This window comes from Brachionichthys hirsutus, chromosome 4 (genome assembly GCF_040956055.1).
Source record: "Brachionichthys hirsutus isolate HB-005 chromosome 4, CSIRO-AGI_Bhir_v1, whole genome shotgun sequence".
Lineage (NCBI taxonomy): Eukaryota > Metazoa > Chordata > Actinopteri > Lophiiformes > Brachionichthyidae > Brachionichthys > Brachionichthys hirsutus.
Window position 1 is genome coordinate 12,005,100 of NC_090900.1, and position 19,085 is coordinate 12,024,184.

At 44.7% G+C, this 19,085-nt stretch overlaps 1 protein-coding gene across 1 annotated transcript in view; it reads left to right on the forward strand.

Annotated features, from left to right (window-relative positions):
* Positions 1–19,085, forward strand: part of fbrsl1 (fibrosin-like 1) — a 243,632-nt gene that overhangs the window by 47,523 nt on the left and 177,024 nt on the right. Inside the window, exon 2 of the mRNA XM_068760871.1 lies at positions 18,191–18,415. Within this exon, the coding sequence (XP_068616972.1) occupies positions 18,191–18,415 (225 nt within the window). The remainder of the gene's footprint in view (positions 1–18,190; positions 18,416–19,085) is intronic.

Consider the following 19,085-nt stretch of genomic DNA (forward strand, 5'->3'; position numbering starts at 1 on the left):
TCTTTGTCGGTTGGAAGGAATGAAGGAAGGAAAGAACGAAGAGAGGAAGAATCTTTTCTAACTCTACTTAACACAGTTTCATTTCCAGTCGTATGTTAAGAGGATGGCTGAGTTTATACTGACGTGTGTACTGGACAATTATATATTGTCTGTTGTATCAGTCAAATGTGCTTTCTTAAAAGTAAATAAATACCAAAGTAAAAAACAATATTTTTGTAAATTCTAAATTTGTCTGAATGAAAGACGATTTCCATCAAATGTTATGTTTGGTAAAACGTGGTACTCGAACTATGCATTCCCGTAATCTCATTTCCTCGTTTGAAATGATCATTGCTGTTACGTTTCCTTTAGTTGTGTGATCAGCCATACCTTTACGTCGTTGGACTTGTGTATTATTGTTTGCCTGAAAGTATTGTGGTTGTCCAGTTTTACCTGTAGGGTTTGTAGAAAAAGAGAACAAACCGTAGAGCAGTCAGGCTTTTTCTGACGAAATGTGTATGGGGGCGTTTTGAGTATGTATTTAATGGAAGTACTTCCTGGTTAATTTATTTGTCCTGACTCCTGTGAGTCTGCTGAATAAGCATCAGCTATACAATTGTCCCCTCGTTTATTGCGGGTGTTATGTTCCAGGACCCCCGCAATAGTTGGAAATCTGTGAAGTAGCAACATAGAAAAAAAATATTACTTTATTTACTGTTTTAATTTTCTTTGGCTACAAAATGTATATTTTTATAAATAAAATAATGGAAATGTATCTTACATTTATACATACCGCAGGATCCCGCGATATAACTGAAAATTCGCAATATATGAATAAATATGTTTGGTATTGCGATAAAGCGAGGGACGACTGTACCCACATTTAATATACACACTGCAGATTACTCTGACTGAACAACTTCCTCCGCTGTCAGAGGAAGGCAGGCTTGCATCACTTCAGCAGAATGTAATAGGGGTAAAATGAAGTGCGAGTTGCATGAGAAATGACGGCGGGATTGGCAGCATCAATTTTACGTGGCAGTTTGAATTTTAAGTCACCGGACTTGAGGGGAATAGACCTCTTAAAAGTCTAAGCCCTGACGCCATTAACCAGGTTGAGGGAGGCTTTGAGAGACCTAATGGATGAGAGTGAGAGCATTTCCCCAGCGTGTCGGAGGAGACGTACGGTTCACTTCATTTCATGCTTTGGAGTCTGACGATGTGATATTTCTTTTTATAGAGGCTGTAAAACGTTCTGTTGTGTGAAGAGACAAAACAAACCAGTGTCGGGTGAGAACCGGGCTTGTGCTGGCAGGCCCAGACACACGGCGGCTGCCAACTTAACGCGCTGATCCACTGCTCTGTGCACGGCGCCCTGTGGAAAGGCCGAAGCCAACCTGGCGGAACAAGAGCTTTGCAGGCTAAGGACACATTTTCCTCCACATGAAGTGACGGCACGGCCGTGTTTTCACGCCAGCATCGCCCTCCTGTTAGACTAGACGCTGCTAATGGAGGGAATGTGTCACCAGATACATGTCACCCCCCCCCCCCCCCCCCCCCAACCAAGCCTCATCTTTGAGCTGAGGCGGATCATAGAACCCATTTAGAGGCAAATGCAAGATGAATTCAGGAGATCTTGACTGCCTTTGTACTTGATCTTCCTCCTCAGTGAGATTTATTAAAACCACACTCTGCCTTCATGACACGTCTCCTTTCTGCACCTGAGCTCAAGTTCCTGACAAAGTACAAGCTGCCCTTCTCTTCTCTGCTCTCTGCTCTCTCCGCGTTCTGTGCCATCCAAGGGGACATTCTTTTCTTTCAGCTAATTGACTCACAGCGTCGCTCCCTCGGCTCCCTCAGAGTTGTGAGGCAGAGTCAGCTGTCAGTTCCTGATTACAGTGTGCTGTTGTTGGAGAGAGGGGGGGGGGGGCTATTGTGTCGTGACAGCTGGCTGGAGGCAGCAAGGGCAATAGATTTGTCACTTCGCCTGGCTTGCCGGTGATCTGCGTCTGCCCATGCGCTCCACCTTTCGCTGGGCTGACTCTGCAGCACACCTCCACGCTGTATTCATTTATTTTCCTCAGATCCTTTTTTGCTGCCCCCTCTTTGAGCTCCACATGACAGCGTTGTTTCCTCTGCTGTAGTACAACGAGACACCCCCCCCCCCCCCTTCAGGCCCAAAAATAGACCAAATTTATTTTTATGGAATTTCAAATTTCATCAAATATTCATAAATTTTGAAAACAAAAACAAAATCTCTTGCATTTGGAGCCTCTATGCTGCTCCAAAGTGAGTCGCCTATCCCTCTTAGAAATGTGATTATTATTATAGTTGAAGTGGGGAGCAAACTTCATGCTGCTTAACTCCTCAGATAACAGCAGCTAGCCAGACAATGCCATTAAATTAAGTCGCACAGATGCTTGGCCATAATGCTGCAAGGTTATCAGCCTAAATTCAATTACGTTAACTAACATGAACATGGAGCTGCTTAAGATGCACGAAGCAGCGGAAGAACAGCTCAAGTCTATCTAGTGTGAGAATTGACTAAACAAAGACACGGTTTCTTTCCCCCTTTTTAAAACAGAAAAAGAAAATCTACCATATTTCACTTTACTGGAAGACGTTACAGCGAATAAAATGTTAGTTGAAGTTCAGACTTCTTGGCAAATCAATAACCCAAATGCGATAAATGCGTCCGCATTGGTTCTCGCCACCGGACATGAAAGGATTTCCGGGGGGGGGGGGGGGGGTACTGGTAGATGTGTGCCCTCTGGACACTCGGTTTGCCTTCACATCGGGCACCTTGTGATTTTCACATGCACTAATTGCCAGGCACTGTCTGAGTTGAGTCCATGTTACACAGCAAGCGGGCTGCAAATTCCTGCCTATGTTTGCCAATTACTGCACTTTGCCTCGAGCCTACAGCCCCCCCCCCCCTCTCGATGCTCCGCTGTGTGCCTGTTCACTCTGATGATTTCATCATGGTGTAGCAGTCGAGGTTCGGTCGGAAAAACGCAGCAAAGATCAATCAGTTATTCCTTCACTCTGATTCCGCCCTTAATTTTCACAGAGCGGGGGGGCTCCGGTAATGAATCGCTCATTCATGCCGTTCAATAAACCCGCTCCACGGTCACACTGGGCTTCATGGGGATGGGGGGGGGGGGGCCCGCCTGATCAATTGGCAGTCGTTTCGTTTTTGCTTGTTTGTTTCCACTCTCTGTTTTACAGTGCGCCGGGCCCCGAAAACTAGATCCTCCGCCTCCACCGAGCAAAGATCAACAGAGGAAATTCCTCCATTTGCAAACGCCGAGGTTTGTTTGTTTTTTAGCAGATTCGCTAAGCGCTAGCCATCTGTTCACACTCGCTGCAGTCTTTGATGCGTGCTACTTTTGCAGTGTCGTGTTGACATTTGACCAGAGTGCTTCTGTAATCTGTTTTCTCCTCTCACTGCCTGTGAGCAGAAACTGTATAAACATGTCTTTCCTCCGTGGGAGGCGAATGGATCACTCCTCATTACGGGAGAGTAAGGAAGACGAGAGGCGCACAGCCACCGCTGCTGTTTGATCGCGCTGAGGGGAAGCAGGAATGATACAGGCGTACACTCGTGCCGTGCATGCACACACACACACACACACACACACCAGCATACCTGTCGGCTGCATGTAATGCAAGGTGGATAGCAACAGAACCCTGACAGAACAAACTTAAGCAGCCAGCTTTTATTTCTTTGCCACATGCTGCTGTCACCCATGCGGGTTAAAACAGAACTCACCTGCACATCCAGGTTCTGTTCATCCCATTCACCTCAGACGCATTAAGTTCACAGAGCCACTGTATCCCTGCCTCTACCGCCTCGGCTCTGAGACATGGTACCCATCTCAGTTTTGGATTACATTGTGATCTGCAGTGAGAGCCGGGAGCAGGTCGAGGAGAATTTGGAGACGTGGTGGAGGTCTGCTTTAAAAAAAGAGGAATGAAGGTGCGAAGCAGTAAAACAGGGTACATGTGTGTAAATGAGAAGGTCCCAGGGGGAACAGTGACGTTACAAGGAAAAGGCATCAATAAGGTAGATGACTTTAAGTACCTCGGGTCAACAGCGCAGTGATGGAGAGAATGTGGACAGGAAGTGAAGAATCGTGTGCAGGCAGGCTGGAACGGGTGGAGGAAAGTATCAGGTGTGCTCTGTGATAGGAGTGTCAGCGAGTTGGGGAGGATGATGCAAAGGACAGGGTGAAGTGGAGAAGGTTGATTTGCTGTGGCGACCCCTCAGGGGACAAGCCCAAAGTCCAGTATATATTCTGCCAAATTGTCTCATAAGTCTTGCCGTGTGTAACCTTTAATGAGTTGCTGTGTTTTACTGAAAACTACCATGTTTACTCTATCGTGCTTTTTGAAATTAAACTGCATTTTGAGCGACAGTGAAGCCATCTTGATGAACGGATGTCTTCTGATCCAGGTCACAGGTTATATTTCATGTCATTTCATTGCTTTATCAGCACCCCTCCATTCATGGTCAGCGTTCATATATTCCACTGGCTGCTGCTCAGGTATTACTTACACATGGCTTCCTGCCGCAGATAGTCTAGACTCCAGCTTAAGCGTTCAGATCAAACTTCCTCTGTTTATGTTCATCTTGTTTCCTACAAATCCCCAACTTCCTGTGTGTGACTGCTCGGCTTCTTTGTAATTGGAGAAAGAAAGGAAAAAAAAACTGTAAGAAATATTCACTTGTTCCATTGAAGAAAGAGTCTTTCACATAGATTAAGATGAAACTTTAATGATCCCTGTTGGGGGGGGGTCACTGAAGCAGCAAACCATTTAAATGGCTAAGACGGGGGAGGAGAGAGGTGTATTAATGAAAGTGAGACAGATGAGAGGGATTAAAATAACAGAGCTGTGATTCAACACTAAAGGACATAATAGAAGCAGATGAACATGAAGTGCAGGGCTAATAGCGGCGTCTTTGCTCTCATGCTCAGGGGAACTTACAGGACCGGCACTTTGTCTCCATCAGAGTGAATGTAGAAAAGACAAATAAGAGGATGGCGATTAACTAGATTAAACCAACGTTGTTCCGTTCCAGTAATCCTCTAATAAAATATCACTTAGAATTACATTCCTTTGAAGTGTAGAACAATATGCTGGGATGAGTATGTTTGATGGCCATGCTGCATCATGGATATTTCAATTTGAGCCTACAGTAACAGAAACGGCGTGTAAAAGGTGCAGGAGAGATATCCAGCAGGGCCCGCGAGTCTCCCACACGCTGCAGGAACATAGGGCAACAGTGGAATATCACCATTCTGTATAAATAGTGGAATTGAAAACAAAACATGAAGAATTAAAAGGAAACGCTGGCATTGGGAACCTGCCATGAGGAAAAAAATATTGAGCGCAAAATAAGAATCTTATTGAGAAACAAATGTACTGTATACGAAGACAACATTCAGAAGGCCAGAAAATGATTTGTTACTCGGTTGCACGTTTTCTATTTGTTTCTGTGCCATTACATTTGTAAATGCATTTGCGTCCTTGTCAATATTTCCTCTTTCAATTCGCGTCTCAATTGCTATATCAGATTTCCTCTTCGACACCAACATTGACTGTCAGTGCTCCAGTAATTATCCCCGTCCCTCAGGGGTGAGATGTCAGGTTTCTGTTCTGTCAGCTGTGGTGCGTTCGCTTTTCTTCTGACATGATATTCATCTCTCTCTATCTTTCTCATGGTTAAGCTGCCTGATGCCAAGGTCTAAGGAAGCAGACCCCCCCTCTCCCTACAGCAATGCTCTGCACCTATTAAGCACAGGATTTAAAGTGCACTCGGCAGGGTGCAATTATACAGCCGGCACTGTTACACTGAGTTAAACACAGGCCTCCCTGTCTGCTCACTTGCAGCCTGGAGGTAATTGTATTGCTGTCAGCCCTTCGATGATGAGTTGCCAGCATAATTGCTTTACGGTTTGACCTCTGGTTTCTCAAACAAGCGCCCTGGTCAAGGATCTGCTCTGGGCAGATGAGGGATGAGCAGGTGAATGTGTGCTTCTGCTGCTCCTTGTGTGTGTGTGTGTGTGTGTGGTTGGAGGGAGCAGGATAGATATGTTAGATCTGTGTTGACCCTGTGTCCTCTGGTGGACCTCTCTCTCTCTCTCTCTCTCTCTACCTTGACTTTAAAATCAGCATGGGAGTCGATTGAGTCTGTGTATTAAATGCACAGGGATCTATCTTGGTGACGTTGCTGCAGAGGCACAGCACCGTGCTGTCGGGTACGGTTCAATGACAGCCGAATGTCGGCCAGCACCATGTCTGGGCATTTTATTCCCATTGGTATTTATATGTTTGCCTGCTGCCATAAGGACGAATCAGCAATGACTCGCTTGTCAGCAGAACTCTTTGGTCTAATAGAGCAACAATATATTGCTTCTGAATTAAAGCAGTTGGCTAAATGTTTTATTGTCTCGACAAGCTGCATGCTGTGACATAATTGTTTTGGCAGATTCATTTATTTGGATGGCTGTGATATTTCAAGTTAATTATTATCATCATGAATTCCACGAGCGGAAAGGAATTTTGTTTCGATCCAAATATCCAACGATGGTTTTAACAAAAGCTGTAAGTTCATCAACTTAATACAACATCTCTGATTGCTCCATCCATCTCCTTGACGATGTACAGCCGCTTTATCCGCCTTGCGGGTCACAGGTGTTAATGGCGCCTCTCTCAACTAAACACCGTGACACCCTTTAATACACCAATAATGATGTTTATTTTTGTGTATTTTGGCAGAAGAAAAACACAACCCATTAAAGTTATTGTGAGTTTGCCTATAATCAAACACGTCTAGTAACTGCAGAGCACCATTAGTCAGTGTTAGTCTGGTCTTAGCTCCTGGTGAACTTGAACTGAATGTTCACTCTTCTTTTCTACCCACCGCAGGAGCGACTGACACAAAAGCATATTTCTTAAAGTCACCACTGCAGCTTTAATCCCCAAATAAGATCAATTATGTGTCATTGTTATTGATTTGTTTTTAAATTATAAATTATGGAGTTCTTAGACTACTACTGTACTTTCAGCTTGTCACGTGAGGGGTCGCCACAGCAGATCAACGTTCTCCACTTCACCCTGTCCTTTGCATCGTCCTCCCCAACACCAGCCACTCTCATGTCCTCCCTCACTACGTCCATGTATCTTCTCCTGGGTCGACCTCTAGCCCTGTTCCCTGGCAGTTCCGTCCTCAGCATCCTTCTACCGATATCGTCCCCGTCTCTCCTCTGGACATGAGTGAATTAATTAATTTGATTCTGTGCAGTTTTCAGTGAGACAGAGACAAAGGACAATATTTCAAAGACTATGTAACCTTGATGAACTGAAAGGGGGTAGATTGAATCAAATGCTTCTTTGGAAATTGCCCCTTTTCTTACAATAATATCCAAACCGTTTTTTTTGTTTCCTTCTGCTCTTCCGGACTCATCTGATTTTTTTTTTCACGGCAATCCAATTCTTCATGAAATTACTCATTATTTATATCAGTTTGAAGCATGCAGTGAAGCAGCACAAGCGAGGTGAGAGAGACTGGCGCTAGAAAAATAAGCTAAATGACTGTCAGCGCTGCTGTTAACAGTCAGATCGGATATCTGAGAGAACATGAAGCAGCTTTCACAAAGCTGCATCCGTCATACATACTATAGTAATCACACGAGCTTTGTTCAGACAGTTTGCATTTTAAATTTGCTTTTGTCTGCAGTTACATGACACACATTTAGGGTTGCAAAATTCCGGGAATTTTCAAAGATGGAAACTTTCCATTGGAATTTAAGGGAATAAATGGACATTTTCCAAATTGAAGGTTTGCTCCTCATAAGGAACTTAAATATAGTTTGGAATGTATATTTTAGCATAATCTTGACTAAAACAGATGCCATTCAAGTACGCTTGAATATCAATGCCATTCCTCCATCACATGCACGTAGCACACTGCTTACTGCATGATTATTGAGACCACGCCCCCTACAGGCACTGTGCATTCCTCCATCACATCCACGTAGCGCACTGCTTACTGCGTGGCTATTGAGACCACGCCCCCTACATGCACTGTGCATTCCTCCATCACATGCACAGAGCACACTGCTTACTGCATGGCTATTGAGACCACGCCCCCTACATGCACTGTGCATTCCTCCATCACATGCACAGAGCACACTGCTTACTGCATGGCTATTGAGACCACGCCCCCTAATGCACTGTGCATTCCTCCATCACATGCACAGAGCACACTGCTTATTGCATGGCTATTGAGACCACGCCCCCTACATGCACTGTGCATTCCTCCATCACATGCACAGAGCACGCTGCTTGCTGCATGACTATTGAGACTACGCCCCCTACAGGCACAGGTGATTTCTAGATGACTGAACCACACTTTTAAGCCCAAAGCACAAGACTATTGAAACTCCACATTTGAGCCTGTGGACGACAACAAGTGAAGTAAGTTTTGAGGATATTATGGGGTAATATGTTTATATAATGTTTAAATTGCAAATATCAAATACAAATGTATTCATCTAGTTAGTAGCTCACTGTTAAGTTAGATAAGTTAGTTGGGGCGACGGTGGTTGAGAGGGTCGTCCAATAATCGAGAGGTTGGTGGTTCGATTCCCGGCTCGTACACATGTGGCCACTGTCGTTGTGTCCTTAGGCAAGACACTTCACCCACATTGCCCGTGTGAATGTAGTAAGCGAGTGAATGTCAGTGGTGGTCAGGAGGACTGATGGTGCAAATTGGCAGCCTCACCTTACCAAGTATGGAGTGAATGAATAATGCACAAACAATGTAAAGCGTCTTTGAGTATCTAGAAAAGCGCTATATAAAATCAATGCATTATTATTATTAGATGCTAAATTAAGCCATAGCTAGCATCACTTTATTTACCATCTATGAGGCACTCTTATAAAGATGCTAGCTACCTCAAATGTGATGCTGTTGTCTGCCTCCTGCCAGATGTTTTGAAGATAATTCCAGTTGTTTAGCCAGCCTAACTATTTACATCTGATTGTGCCATTACATTTATATTCTTACAAGCTGTTGTTGTCTTATTTTACAGATTTAATTGATAGAATATTTTCAAAATTCCCCATCTTATCATACCATGGAAGTTTACCGGACATTTTCCACCCCTTTGGCAACCGTGCACATGTCTAACACGCACACACAGTGAGTTGGCCGAGGATGATGAAGAGGAGATGTGGTGAAGGCTAAATAAGGGGGAGGGAGGTGTGACAGGCCCCTGGCACTAAGAGGAGGTGTGGACACATGTGACACCAGGTGTGTGTGATGGAGCTTAGTGGTGTGTGTTTAAAATCTTTTACATATTATGTATTGTGTGGTAACGTGTGATGTGTATCGTGTGTGTGTGTGTGTGTGTGTGTGTGTGTGTCTGTGTGTCTGTGTGAATGCATGGAGGCAGAGCAGCTGGCGCACAAGAAAACACAAAGCTTTCATTCAAACCTGAAAGGAAAAGCAGCAACTTGAACGGCTGAGATGATGGAACAGTCACATAACCAGAAGAGTGTGTGTGTGTGTGTGTGTGTGTGTGTGTGTGTGTGTGTGTGTGTGCCAGAGTCAGAAAGCAAAAACATTTGAATGATGTGAAATAACTGCAAAGTGTGAAGCGACTTGGAGCAGTTTGTTTGTGATGGAAGCACAAATACTTATCCAAAGACTCAGGCAAACGTGTGCGTGTGTGTGTGTGTGTGTGTGTGTTTTAATGCAAACAGTGCGTCAGGCTCATTCATTTAGAGACAGTGACGGCATCAGTTCAGGACTGACTCAGCGTTGTCGGAGCCCTCTGGGGCAGCTTTTAGCAGCAACAACGGGAGCGCTTGTTTTTGTTGCCTCCAACACGATGCTGGATTCTCTCTCAGTGGCAGCTTGTTTTCCTTCCTGTCAAACAAAATCACTCTGATTCCTCTTTTGGAAACGGTCTGAATAGTCGACGCTTTAGCATTCTGTCAGATGGCCGTCTGTGCCTCTTTGTGCTCAGGATTTTATTTTTAGGAAAATGATAAGAGCTTCTGAAGACACAGCAGCAGTGAAAACATGTCTTGCAGCTGAGGGTGTTACAGGGGCAATCATAAAGGTTTTTACTGCCCTGTCATGACTTACATCCAGGGAGACCCCTTATATACTGGTATATTATATCTAGCGCGAGCAGTCGGTAATGCAGAAGTAAATAACATGTCTGTGACTATTTGTCATTGATTGTTCTTTAAAGGCCTTCCATTAACACCCTCGTTGTGAAAAGCAGACTCCGCAGTCGCTTTGGAAATATGCTGAGCTGATTTGTTGACAGTGTGAGCTCGATATTCTACATTCGTAGGAGTCCATTTGTTATCCTGCTCCACAAATAGCTGTTGCCGAGGCAACATTTCCTCTCTGTGTGTGTAAGGGTGTGAGGATCAGATAAGTCAGAGGAATGACACCCGGCTGTATTTTTGGGCTGAGCATCAGAAAGCAGGGAGCTTCCTGTGACAATGGGTGGGCGGTTCACAGGACACACTGGTCGCCGCAGAAAGCCGTTTTCCTGTCAGACGCTCGGCGCAATGTCTCAAGAAGGGCCTGTGGGAGGTGAGACCTGCCACATCTGCTGATCGCTTCTTTCACCTCAAGACTTTTTATACAAGTTATTCTGTCCAACAGCTAATTCAGTAAGAAAATATATATATGTATATATATATTATATATATGTATATATACGTTTGCAGTGGTAAATAGATGAATCAGTCAGACAACGCTATACATGCATTTGAATTAAAACTAAGTAAAAATGTTTGCTTCAGTCACAAGAAGGGATCAGCGCACCCAGCTGTGGGAAGCTATAAAGTAGCAGAGGCCTGAAGTGCATGCTGGGATGGTGGCTGGATGAGAAATGCAGCAGCTGCACGTGCAGCAGTAAAGTGATCCGCGACAGAGAGCGAGCGAGTCTGACAGCTAAAATAAACTGCTCAGCTAGCGGCGGCCGACTCCGCTGACACGACGGCCGATGAAGTGCAAAATGGTGGTCAATATAAGGGGACAGGCATTGTCTGACTAACACTCAATGTTTTGATGCATGATCAAAATAAACTCCAATGAGCACGGCTGCAGCTTCACCGGCGCTGTAACCCCAAATAATGCAAATAAATCCAAACTCAAATCATCCTCATTTGCTTCAGATTTCACTTACCGGTAATTGGCTATTAGTGAATAGTTTCAACGTTGTGACCATTGTCTTTAAGTGGATTTAAGAGCCGTTGTGTGACTCGTAGATCCAAGGAAGAGGAAGACGGCTTCCATTTCAGCACATACTGCCGGCCTTCTTTTAAATGTATTCCTTTGTCTTTAATTCCTCCACTGCTCGTTTCTCTAACGTTCGCTGGAGCCGTTCTGCAGACCTAAAGCTGCAGTTTATTGCTGCGCTACCCCCCCCCCCCCCCCCCACCCCACCATTCTTCTCCCCTCGGCACCCGCGGGCCAGATGGAGTCACTGCTGGAGCTAATGCCGCCCTCACACGTGTGTGTGCAACATGCACCCTCCCAATCACATAAACGCACTCGTAGCAACGTTCGCACATTAATTAGCTGCAAACACACACACACACATTCTTACTGCACTATACTTTGTTAAACATAAAGTAACTGCGAGCATATTCTCACACACACATTAACATACCGCGCGTAAGCATAAACCAACACACACTGCCGCGGGAACGCTTGGAATGCACATAGACCGACACTGCACAGCTCTTGCTAAACTCGGGATGCACAGTCGTGTTTCTTCTTTGATTTACATATGTACACAGGGAAGGTTCATGAACATGGGTGCACACTTCAAGTGTACATATACACAAGCAGGCGAGGCCACAAAGCCATAAAAACACTTTGAGGGTCATAAAAGCTGCATTCTCATTCAACTGGCTTAAAAAAACAATCCATTAGGAAGCAACAGAAGAGGGGTGGGGGGTGGGGGGGGATGAAAGAGGAAGAAGAGGGAGGACTATCATCAGCTGCAAACACACTGCAGCAGAGTTGCAAGGCCAAGACAAAATGTGAAGACAAACAGCCGGTGGAAAACCAGCTGAAAGGCTACAAAACGCTGCAAATCCCACTCGATTCCACTCGATTCCACTCGATTCCACTCGCCTGCACCGTTTCAGGCCGGGAGGGGTTTGGGTTTGGGTTGTGAAGCAGAACCGGCAGCCCCAAAGCCACCACAGACATTATTATGTAACACAAACTCTGGCCATGTCTTACCCACCACACTAATTTGTATTACGTTGTGTCACATGATCGCTGCGAGCGGCGTTTGTATTTATACAAGGTTGCTTCCTGTCCGCCATTTTGATGCTAAAGTCGGGATCACTATCTCATAGAAGCCAAAAAAAGTGATCCGTTCGTCGTTGTGCATTAAGGTGAGTCGACTGGGATTAGCGGCTCGCCTCGCCCCTTCATCACCCTGCACACAGTAACGCCCACGCAAAAAACAAGCATACACTCATGAAGGATCAGACATTCTAACTGCAAGGTGAACAGGAAAAATACACCACATTGATTAAGGAAAGGTGAAAAGGATGCGCTTTATTTAATCCACGCGCCGGCCAATGATGTATTATTCATGTGTAGAAATGTTCGCTTTCTCTTGTTCACAGCCTGATAAGATTCTCAGGGCAGAATGTGCTCTGTGTTCGAGTCAATAACTCTTAAATGCTTTGAGAGCAACAGAGAGGCCGGATGAATGAGTGAATGAATGAATGAATGAGCGCTCTGAGTTAATCAAAGGTGTGTTTGATGTAGCTGACAGCAGTGCTAGATGGGGGAGGTGTTCTCTCTGCGGTGCTTCACACATGCGGGACTTATAAAAGCTCCTGAGCGCTGCATGATTTAATCAATCCAGTCTAAATCATGACAAGTCAGAGTGATTGATATGACAGGCCACAAGCTGTGGCGACGCGCACAGAAGTCAGTTCAACGTCTGAGCGATAAATCTGGACAGCACAGACTGCTGCTGTATTCTACATCAGAGGGAACGCTTCCTCTTTAATGTCGACGTCTTTGGACACCTTTCACACACTACTGTCACACACTACTGTCACACACTACTGTCACACATTACTGTTACACACTACTGTTACACACACTACTGTCACACACTACTGTCACGCACTACTGTTACACACTACTGTCACACACTACTGTTACACACACTACTGTTACACACTACTGTTACACACACTACTGTTACACACACTACTGTCACACACTACTGTCACACACTACTGTTACACACTACTGTTACACACACTACTGTTACACACACTACTGTTACACACACTACTGTTACACACACTACTGTCACACACACTACTGTTACACACACTACTGTTACAGAACCCGAGAGGTGGCGTTTCGATCTTGTGAGAACAACTGAAAATGGAATTTACACCAGCACCCTCTAGTATGAGGAAGATTTGAGTCAAATTTGGCATTGAAATGATCCCATGGCAAATAACATCTTAAAGTCTAATCATGCAAGGAATCTAACTTTAAGCCCTTACATTTTTATTTTTTTTGCTGATTTATCTCTGCCATTGTTTAATCTGGTTATTCAAAAACGTAGAACCTCAGACTGCAGTATTCTGTGCTGAACAGAAGATAGTTCTGCGGTGGCTGATTTCTAATGGGGCCCTGTTGGATGGATTACTCTCATCTAGAGGGAGGTTTACCTTGCAGAGCCTTTTGTCTCGAGATAATCACTGGCCTCAGAGAAAGTGCAGTGGCGAAAGAGTGATGCTGTGCGTTACACTCCACCATTCCTCCTTATTTTCCTGCCCCATTACACACCCTGTCTTTTTCTGCACCCCTGGCTCCATCTGTGAGACTCCTCTTCCTTGTGTTTATGCGTGATTCAAGAAGACCCCATCGCAAGTAGCTTTAGGGTTGCCCACCTTCCTCTCAGCGGATTGGATGATTGGATGAACCTTCCTTTGGGGGCTCATTGTGCTTTCAGGATGGATCTCAAGGCCACGTAAAGCCGTGCACTTTATTGTTGCTGGCATGGAAACCTGTGTTGGATTTTATGCACTCTCTCAAACACACACACACACACAGTCGAGTCCCCATGCAGTCTGGAACGGCAACAAAGCTCTTCCATGCTGTTGCCAGGGTAACGTGGTTGGGTCAGACCAGTCGAGTGGTCTCACTTGTTCAAGGCTAAGCCACTTCTTAAGAGCTCTGTCACATTTTGCCCCCCCCCCAACTCAGTCTTAATGGGATTTGCAGAAATGACTGACACTTCTCTTTATTTAGGACCAAAATACATAAAGAGGCATCCAGCCAGGACTTGTAAAGAGATGTTGAAAGTATTTTTTTGTTGGCCCTAAGGGCTACAACATATACATTTAAGAGGCTTATTCTTAAGTGGATGCTGACTGAATTCCCGTTTGAGCGTCTGCGCTGCAGCAGAGTATTTATTTGCAATTATTTGCATCAGTATTTTACCCTTTTCATTTTCAAAATGAGTTTTTAATAGAACAAAGCGTGATAAGGCTTCTCCATTATGTGTTGAAATAATTTAGTAACGATTTCATGAAGAAAAAAAATAAATAAATCCACTTCGGGCCATTGGCATATGGAAATGATATCTCAAGTAAGCCGTTGCTGGCAGACACACACGGTGACGGATTACCCCTCTCCTGCAGCTATTATAGATCTATTGTCAGAGTCGTGGACTGTGAATAAATGGGAATGACACTGATAGACAATTGGAATGTGTTTATTACTGATGGAACACAGCAGACACGGATGGCACTACAATGACAGTATGTGCGAATGCGCTAAACGAAATGTAATTGTTCGGTGGCTCTCAGGCTTAGATATTAAATATCAACGCATGACAATTAAAGTTAATGTGCATTTTTACACTGAGACACACATCTGTCTCCCCATCCTGAGTCTCTGTGTTGTTTTGTGAGATGAGATTTAAACGAGGAGTCTTGCCAAGTTAGCAAATGGATAATGCACGGCGTGGGCGGCTCGCCATCTCATTTCCTAAGATAAAGCATAGTTCACGCGTGAAATAAGATCTTTAGCTTTGACTTGGTTTATTTGCTGCTTTGACTTCTTATTTGTTGCTGCATCGTTATCTACCATCTCCACCTCGAGGGCCGGTGAATTATCCCGGGGAGCGTTGGATAAAGTCGCCTGTGCTTGTCGTGAGACTCTTGGAACGCCACAATTTTCCGAAGTCTTTACAGATTTTATCTCAGTGACTCTGTGTTCTGTTACGTTGTTCTGATAAGGGCTGGCTTAATGGTGATTTATAAACGCATCTAAATGGAGGTTGTGACGCTTCGAGTAAATCGTTGTATGTATTGATTCATTTGGCTTCATAAACTTGTTCCTGTTGGAACATCCTGGATGTTTTTTTATTTTATTTTTTTCCTCACGGGAAAACATCTCCTCACTTTCATCTGGAGTGTGGAACAATTTTCTAATATACTCATAATGTTGACGGGGATGTTTTAACCACTCTTCACATACCGGTAGGTTTCGCAACAGACACCACACTGGTGGTCCTCGCTTTTTTTTTATGTGACTTTTTATTCAGCACTTCCTGCGCTGCTTGGATCCGAAGAGTCTAGGGCCTCCTAGACTCTAGTCTACGGCATCTTTGTCAATGTCTTTCTGAGATAATATTCTATAAGTGCCATAACATTTACAATTCTATCAGTCTAAATCTATCTGGGGAGGGACTTCATGCTGATGTAGAATTGCGCTAACACCAGAGTGCATTTTGAGAACGGGTTCTTTGAAGATTACGTGTTACAGTAACTCTTTTGGAGTGGCAGCTGCACCCAGTGGCCCCCCCTAGAGGCTCCGCTTCAAAAAACTGTCAGTCTGCATAAGTCACAAACACGAATACATTTAACCGCGGGCCACTTATGACACAACTAACGGCTGTGCTTTATTTGACAGCTTCGAAATGTAGAGGAAATGGGGGGGGTCAGAGTGGTGAGATGATTGAAAGGCCACATAATTCAGATGGATGTTCCTGATTGGAAGTTGCACTTGGCCAGTTGTGATGCTGGAATGACCCAGAGATGTCCTTAGAAATGATGAGCATATTTCTGTTTCCTCTGGATGCAAACATTCACAATAAAATAACTGAAAAACAAGGGTACTACTACTACTACTACTAATAATAATAATACTGGGTATTAGACCATACTACTACTACTACATGGGTATTAGACCATCATTTGGAAAAATGGGACATGCAGTTTAGCAGAAAGTAATGTATGCAAAGTCTCCGGGACTGGAATGAAAGTGTTTGTGTGGGTGGTTGTTGGATCTTTATCCTCTCCCATCACAGCACTTTTTGTCATGGAAATGTTACTCCTTTTTGTGGCTGCTTTTTTTGTCACGCAAGGTGTCATTCAATAGCAGTTGTGTTGCTAATATACTATTCATCTGCAAACCTCCCACCCCCGTAGCCATTAATTTGACGACTCGCATGGCGCGTCGGGCTGACTGTGGTCGGTCTGGGTGCTGCTTGCTGTGAGCAGATGTTGGAACGTGAACTAGCGACTCCCCAGCCTCCAGACGCACGCAGCTTCAGGTGGCGGCGTTGCAGTCCTGAGCCATTCGGAGACGCAACGATCTCCGATGACACAGCAGCACATTACCTTCCTCATTTGGAGCTGATGAGAAACAAGAGGCCGCGGAGGGCCATGAGGAAGACACAATTCAATCGTCAGACGCACGCCCATGCTGGGTGGCGAGATGAGCACTTGCATCTTTCTGTGCGTCTCAATCGATGATGTCAGCCGTGTCCTGAGATAAAGAGAATTGCTAATGTTTGCTGCAGTTCTTGAATGCTCGTTGTGATTGACACCGACGTTCAGTGTGGCGCTTTCCTCATCTTGTGCTGCGAAGGTGTTCCTGGCGTTCACACGCCCGGCTGCGACGTGTTGTGTTGTTGGATGCGCAGTGAAATCATTTACAACCTGAGCTTCCCCTGCAGTGACTCTGCTCCTGATCAGGTTTTAGGCATGTTTCATTTCAATAAATACGTCGGGATGAGTCATTTCATTTGAAGCGAGAGTTTAAAAAACATTCACGCAACTCTCATTGTTTAATTACTCGTTAACGTTTTTTTTTTGCTGATCAATGTTACATTTTTCTTTTTCTTTCTTTGTTCTGCTCTTTAATTTCCCTTTGTTATTGTGATTCTGTCTGAGTTATTTGACCATTATGAGACATGAACTGCATTTACCAGTCACTGACCGGTTCTCAGATATCCCTAATAGGCCATGAAGGCGACGTGAACCCACATGGTGCATCCAGACACAATGAACTATGGGATATCAGAATGCTTATGTGCCCTAATGGCGACATTCAGTTGACATCATCATTTTTAGCACAACAAATTCAGGAAACAAACCACAGTCGCTTGAACTGGTGGGGTTTGAATACCAGTAAACAGACACCAGTTCGACACAGGATGCAGTCGAGGCGTGAGAGTAACGATTAGTCAAAGGGGGGTAACCTGGCGAGTGTGGAGCAACTGTATTTTCTCCAGTGTCTGTTAAAGTGCCACCTCTTATCATGAGCTGGTTATATCTGAGTCATAAAGTGATTATGGGCTCCAGTAAGGCATCGTTGTGTTGTTGACAGGATTAGATATGACTTCAGAGAGCGAGAGAGAGAGAGAGAGCAGCGCTCTGTTTGCTTGCTTTGTATAATCTCGCAGTGAAAGCAGCTGAACGCTTGACTGTGTGCCAGCGCCCTCCTCTCATTTGCACGTCCATGTCCGGCCGCTCTGCCCATCCATCCACACGTCGGTCTGTTTTTGTTCAAAGGAGGCTTCAAGTGGCCCTTTTGCACCGACTTGTCATCGCCTGTTGAACAGTTGTTTCAGGGATTTAAAGAAAACGTTGAGACACGGACCTGAAGTTGTTAAATCGTACCTGTCGGTGTGACTTTGACGGGTGTCATGGCATCGCTCCTAGCAGCGTGAGATTTCTCTATTTTAAAAGGAATTCTTCTTTTTGTTTTTTTACTTTTTATCATCAAGAACCCCCCCACCCCCAACCCCAACCCCAATCTCCATAAACATCTCAGCCTCACGTTTTACTGTGTCTAGATTTTAAATGCCGTTTCTCCTCCTCCCTGCAGAAGAAGACCGGAGTGGTGAAGCCGCAGGAGAAGAAGGAGCGGTGGAAGGAGAAGAAGGTGGCCAAGCTGCAGAAGAAGGAAGAAGAGGAGGCGGGGGAGGAAGAGGAGAATGTCCAGCCGGTGGTGGATGCCCTGGAGAACGGCTTCCTGCATCACGCCCAGCGGGAGCAGGAGAGGATGAACGAGAGGCTGCTGAAGAGGACGTACTCCAAGAAGAACAAGATGGTGAGCGTGAGATTATTTGTCGTTCGGTACAAGGAGCTCATCGTAGAAGAGAAGAGCCAATCAGCCGCTTCGGTAGCAGCTTCTGCCGCTCATCGCCCGTTTCCACAGCTCTTCTTGGGCTGATGTTTCAGTTTGGATGTTTTATTCTTCAGGCCTCTCGCTCTGCTGCAACGTAAAGTCGTACAGCGCTGGGTGAAAGCATTTTGTACGTTACTACTTGATGGAGTTCTTCCATTTTTACCTCCGCTGAGGAGGTTATGTTTGTGCCTGCGTTGGTAAGATAGTAAGATAACTCAAAACGTTCAGGACGGAACATTTTCAGGAAATGTTTGGAATGTTAACAGAAACAGTTGATAAAGTTTTGGTGATGATCCAAAAGAGATTCTGGATTCTGGATCAGTTTCAGTGACATTGCAGTCAATGGAGCTTCAAAATTTGTTCCTCAATATCTCGGTTGATTATTGACCGATGTTTACGGAATTTGGCACAGTCATGTAGGGCGGGGGGGCTCTATCTAACCACTGAATTTCATCTGGATCTGATCCAGAATGTGGTCAGGAAAAAATATTTAATTTTAACATTGAAAACTCCATTTACAGATTAAAATATCTGTTAAAAATACACATCAACTCTGATTTTACTTTTCATGGTTTGTGTATAAAGATACCAA